Source organism: Leucoraja erinacea, unplaced genomic scaffold, assembly GCF_028641065.1.
Source record: "Leucoraja erinacea ecotype New England unplaced genomic scaffold, Leri_hhj_1 Leri_575S, whole genome shotgun sequence".
In the NCBI taxonomy this organism is placed as follows: Eukaryota; Metazoa; Chordata; class Chondrichthyes; order Rajiformes; family Rajidae; genus Leucoraja; species Leucoraja erinaceus.
The window spans coordinates 89,350-95,477 of record NW_026576482.1 but is presented as its reverse complement, the minus strand read 5'-3'; the positions used below and the strand labels follow the sequence as shown (position 1 = coordinate 95,477).

General features: G+C 46.3%; 1 protein-coding gene across 1 annotated transcript; it reads left to right on the top strand.

Moving 5' to 3' along the window:
- Positions 1-454: 454 nt before the first annotated feature.
- On the top strand, positions 455-1,377 carry LOC129694194 (neuropeptides capa receptor-like; the record flags this gene model as incomplete). The annotated part of the gene is made up of 1 exon (XM_055630908.1): positions 455-1,377. A coding segment is annotated over one exon (923 nt), but the record flags the coding sequence as incomplete, so codon positions are not given.
- Positions 1,378-6,128: the final 4,751 nt, after the last annotated feature.

Sequence of the window (6,128 nt, the reverse complement as noted above, 5' to 3'; positions counted from 1 at the left end):
CCTTTTCTGTCGATATTAATGCAATAAATGCGGATTTAATTTCGGATTTGATTGTGTTTTGATAATTTTGATAATTTGCCAAACCAGAGGAATAGCCGCGCGGAGCAGGCGCTCGAGCGTTAAAACGGAACTTTTGTGAAGTACCACCTGGCTTTCGGCGTTTTTACTCAGTTGTTTTTATGTTATTTTTGTCGGGTAAAGAAACAGAGTTAAGGGGCAGAAGTTCTCGAGTATTTTGCGATTTACGAATGGCAAAAATTTATTTTTAATAACGAAGTTGTATTGCAACCCGTCGCCAGCGTAAAGGTCTATTGAACGCCACGTGATAATTGCTGTAAAACGAGCCTCGCATCGTTAAGGGCTGTCGCGCTACGTAACATTCAATCGTAAAACTTTAACTATGTTACATCGGTGGTTTAAATATTAATTTCACTGTGCTTTGCTATTCCCCCAGCTAACGTGCTGACGGCTGCGATCCTGTACCGGGGAAAGTGCGGGCTCTCTAAAGGAACCACCAGGTACATGGTGGCGATGGCAATCTCCAACCTCCTCGTTATCATATTTCACGTGTTAATTGAGAAAATCTACATGTACTACACCCCTAACTCCTTCCTCTTCCTCACCGCAATTTGTCCATCCAACACATACCTACGGATCGTTACTCTGGACTATTCTGTCTGGTTAACCATGTCCTTCACCTTTGATCGTTTTGTCAGCATCTGCTGCCCGAAGCTGAGACTCGCCTATTGCACGGATAGGACGGCCGTCAAGGTCATTGTATTTTTGTGGCCGCTAAGTTGCTTAAAGTTCATTCCCTTTAACTTCATGTACGTGCCACGCCTCATCGTGGATAGTGTGAAATGGGAGTGCACACCGAAACGCGACTTCTTCATTTCCGGTTGGTGGGTGTTTTTTTCGTGGATGTGTACAATTTCTCTCCCCTTCCTACCCTTCCTAATACTTATATTGTTCAACGGACTGACTGTCAGGAACATCATAGCGGCCAACAGAGTCCGTCGCCGCCTGAAGGTACTGGATGTCAAGGACACTGAGGCGGAGAATAGGCGGAAGTCCATCGTTTTACTGTTGACCGTGTCCGGCGCCTTCATCCTGCTGTGGACAACGATAACTGTCAGCTTCATCTGCACTCGGGTCACTGTGAATTTCGCTGGTGGGGATCACTCAAGACCATCTTACATCGCCAATGAAGTTGGGGTCTTGCTCACGCACGTCAACTCCTGCGCCAACACGTGTATCTACGGGATGACACAGAGGAAATTCAGGCTGGAGGTGAAGAACGCGTTTACACATTTAACGAGTATTGTTCAACTCATGACCACGGCGCGCCAGTTGCCCAGATCTGGAGTTGGGAAATGACGCCACCCTTCAATCTCGTCTTGCACATGTCGCGCTATTCCGTGAAGTTGGTTCCATCCAGAGCGGGCATTTGACTCGTCAAATTAAATGGCATACCAATGTTCAATGTATTGTAACATGCGAATCCCTATATATTTCTCATGTAGCGCGCTCGCAAAACCTACTCAGGCCGAGTTGATACGTGACCACGTTGTTCTTCTAGCATCAATATCCACAACATTTATTTTGCCCCAAATCCATATGATCTGCAACTTTAGTATTAATCTACATGCCCCCCCCCCTCTTTGTTGTACACTACGTGAACGTGCATTCATTTCCTCCTCCACTTCAAACCCGTTCCCTCTACATCCCTTCCCCTTCCTGTTGTTTCCGATCAGACTGACTGTCCCCGATTACGTCATCTCGTTTTGCTTTATTTTCAACTTCTCCTAGTTAACAATGATTTATTCTACATGTTCCTTGACTGCATCCCCTTTGATGTGTCGTTCTCACAACTTACACTTCTTATCACTGTGCCTCCATAACCCATGACCTTAAGAAGGGTGTCGACCCGAAACCTCACCCATCACTTATATCCCGAGATGCTGCCTTTCCCACTGAGTTACCACACCAATTTGTGTCTATCTCGGGGTAAACCAGCATCTGCAGTTCCCTCCTATACATTTTGATCTATATCTCATCCACTGGCTTTATGTGTTTATGTATTCTCTAACACTCGGCTGTCGGGGTAGGATCACGTAACTGGGCAATGGCCGGGAGCAGTTGTCACGGGGGTTTAGTGATGCGTGCTTGTATATATAACGAACCCCGGGACAACCTCTCTCCTCTCTCTCTCTCTCTCTCTCTCTCTCTCTCTCTCTCTCTCTCTCTCTCTCTCTCTCTCTCTCTCTTCTCCCTCTCTCTCTCTCTCTCTCTCTCTCTCTCTCTCTCTCTCTCTCTCTCTCTCTCTCTCTCTCTCTCTCTCTCTCTCTCTCTCTCTCTCTCTCTCTCTCTCTCTCTACACATACCTTTTCTCTTATAAACTCTGACATTGGTATCAATCCGAAATCCCTTCTTCCTGCATTTCCCGCTGCTGTAATGACAACACGGCCGTTGCGTCCTGCTCCGCGTTGTTCTGGGTCGCTAACGGTTCTCGGCAACAGGTGTATGTATCATTAACCCTCTATCATTTTTTGTTACATTTCTCGGTTTAAATGTCCGCTCTGGTGAAATAGAGCCATTAACATTGATTAATCTTTGCATTGACATCGATATTTTGAGAGGAAATTTGCATTGTATTAAAATAACAGTGTCGATAAACCTGCCATATTGATTTTGGAATCACATTACAGGTATTCGTTCTTGGCTAAGTGAAATATTAAGGAAGATGTGCGGGCAAGTACGGAAGTGTTGTTTGAATATGGATAGATCTGAGTGTTGGCGTAATGTACCTAATTGGGGCATAGGCCCATAGATGACGTGTCGAAATCAAAACGTCTTCTGTTCCAAGTGCAGGATCAGCATTTACCAGTGAAGATGGGAGATAATGGAATGGAATGGAATGCTATTTATTGTCATTCAAACCTACAGTTTTTTACATTACAAAAAAAAATACAAACCCACACTTAACACAGTTTACATAAACATCCACCACAGTGAGTCTGCAACACTTCCTCACTGTGATGGACGTCTTATCTCTTCCCTTTATTCGTCATGCGCGGTCCAACTGCAGCGTCAGGCGAATTGGGGCTCCGATTTTAAAGCCCCCGGTGACGATGGTAAGTCCTGTGGCAATTTAGCCACGTCGGGCGATGTTAGCCCCCGGCTACTTGTGCTTTCAACCTCCCGATTACAGCGGGAGAAGCTGCCGTCGCGGGAGCTTCAAAAAAGCGGTCTCCCACTAGGGACCCGCAAACCCCCGATGTTGCTGTCCTCAGGGCCTGCAGCCGCAGCTTCCGAACTCCAAAGTCGAGTCGCAGGCCCGCGCCACCACAGCTATCCCCGCTCCGAAGACGGCCAGCTCCGCGATGTCAGGGCCGCAGGCTCCGCGACTGGAGCCCTCAGGTTGATCCCGGCCGGAGGCCGCCGCCAGCTCCACGATGTTAGGCCCAACGACACCGGAGACCCGACAGGGAAAACATCGGGTCCCCGTAGAGGGAAGAGATTAACGGTTTCCCCACATCCCCCACTCCAACCCCACATACACACAGCTAAAAAAAACTAAGCTCAAATCATACATTTAACAAGACAAAAAGTTTAAAAAAAAGACGGATGACTGTAGTCGAGCCGCTGCCGTTAGGCGCCGCCACATAAGGATGGCAATCTAAAAGATCCGTAGATGTCGGATGGTGTTGTAAAAGCTCACGAGGGGAAAGGATGTCAGGTTTAAGAAGGAGGCATCAGACGCGGCTTTGGAGGAATATATAGCGAGTGGGAAACTCAAGTGTACAATTATAGGGGCCAGAAGGTGGCATGAAATGTCCGGCGAGGCAGATTAAGGAACGTCCCGTGATTTCTTATAGGTCCGTTAGAACTAAGAGAATGGCAGTGGTAAAGATAGGAACATTCAAAGATCAAGGAGGGATTTATGTGTCGGGTTGGATAATGTAGGTGAGTAACTAAAGGAGTAACTACTCTGCATCCATATTCACACGGGCTTGGAGGATAGCAATATCAGTGTAGATAATACAAATACACCAAGGCAGGTTATGATCGAGAAGGCGGTGGTACGGAAGATATTGAAGAACCATAAGGTGGATAAGGCACCAAAGGTTTGACGGGATCTATCCTAGATTATTGACAGAGATAGGGGAGGAGATTGTGATATTTGATTATTCTCTAGCCCAGTGAGATCCCGGAGGACCGGACAGTGCTCACTGTTGTTACTTTGTTTAAGAACTACGTAGTGAAAACCCCAGGGAACTCGGTTTTCCCGACCGTTGAGCTTCACGTCAATGGTGGGGAATTATTGGAAGGAATTCTTCGAGATAGAAATTAGTCTTAATTGAAAGAGAATATGCTAATTAAGATTAGTCAGCACGACGTTGTGCGTGGCAGTACGTCTCTTATTGGTTGTGATTTTCGAGGCGATGACAAAGGAGATTTTTGACGCTTTTATTAAGGCCCCCATGTAAGGCTGATCCAACCGGCTAAGGTGTACGGCGTTCAAGATGACCTGATCTTACGGATTCGGAACTGTCTTATTCAGAGGAAACAGAGGGCTATGGTGGCTGGTACCCAGTACTCAGTGCAGTAATCCCGATTTTCGCGCATTTGTGATCTTGATTACTATTTGGACTAGAAATGCGTCCCTGTGACATAAATTCATCCCATTGCGACGTGTGCCTTCCACTGCCCAGTGCCAGAGGTACACGGACTAGAAAGATGGCGCACGCGCGCGCGCGATGCGCGCACACACACACACACACACACACACACACACACACACACACACACACACACACACACACACACACACACACACACACACACACACACACACACACACACACACACACACACACACACACACACACACACACACACACACACACACACACACACACACACACACACACACACACACACACACACACACACACACACACACACACACACACACACACACACACACACACACACACACACGCACGCGCGCGGTGGGCAAAAGTCAATGGGATGGAGCTTGGTACCAGTAACTATTATTCTCTTTTTTTAAAAGGAAATATGAACTCACCATCAATTTAATGGCGATAATTGGGGATAGACTAATTCCGATGCTACCTGCGACTTCCAAATGTTGAATAGGAGGGGCATTTAAAAGTTAGAGAGGGAGAGTTCAGGGTGAGTAAATTGCTATTAGTTTCCTCCAGTCTGACGTCGGCAGGCCGAGATAACTCTGGTCAGGAGAAGAAAGGGATACGTGTCAGTTATCGGCAGCTGATATCAATTGAATGCCTTTAGAGTTACGCGGAACACACCAGGATGGCTGCATCTGCGATGGAATTACGGGGAGCAAGAGGGGAACATGAGATATTACAGCCAGATATGGTAAAGCCAAGTCCCAAAGGGTTCTGCAAACAAATTACGAGGAAAGGATTCCAGCTAAAAGTGTGGTCATCTATGTATACAACCGCGGGAGATGGCAAATGTCCTAAATAATTGGGAAAAGCAAGTGCTGATCTGTTAATGTCTTAATTAGGTCCATCAGTTCCCGAAACTCGTCGAGTGATAGAGTTGGTCCCGGTTTCCTATACCTGTCCCTTGTCTACTTCTTCTGCCTTACCAGAGCCTCAATTTCGTTCGTCATCCAAGCTCCTTTATTCCCACCTGCTTTGCACCTCATTCTAAGAGGAACATAGACGTCATCAACTCTGGTCACCACACTTTTAAACACACTCCACTTACCCAATGTTCCTTTGCCGGGAAACAACCTGGTCCAATCAACTTTAACAAGTTATTGCCTAATACCATCAAAGTTAGCCTTGTCTCTGTTCAGAATTTTAAATGGTCAGTTCAACCTGTCTCGATCAAAAACTATCCCGAAGCCAATAGTACAGCGATCGCTAAAAGGTTTGCCCACCAAACATTTCGTTACTTACCCTTCCCAAGCTCCAAATAGTTGATCTATTTACAATAGATGAACAATGTAATTAAAACAGAGGGGATTTGGAAATATTCAGGAGCACTTATCAGAGAAACCCCACCTCGTTGACCAGAAACACGCTCCAACATCGACATCCATCGGTAAATATGTGGACTCTTATACATTG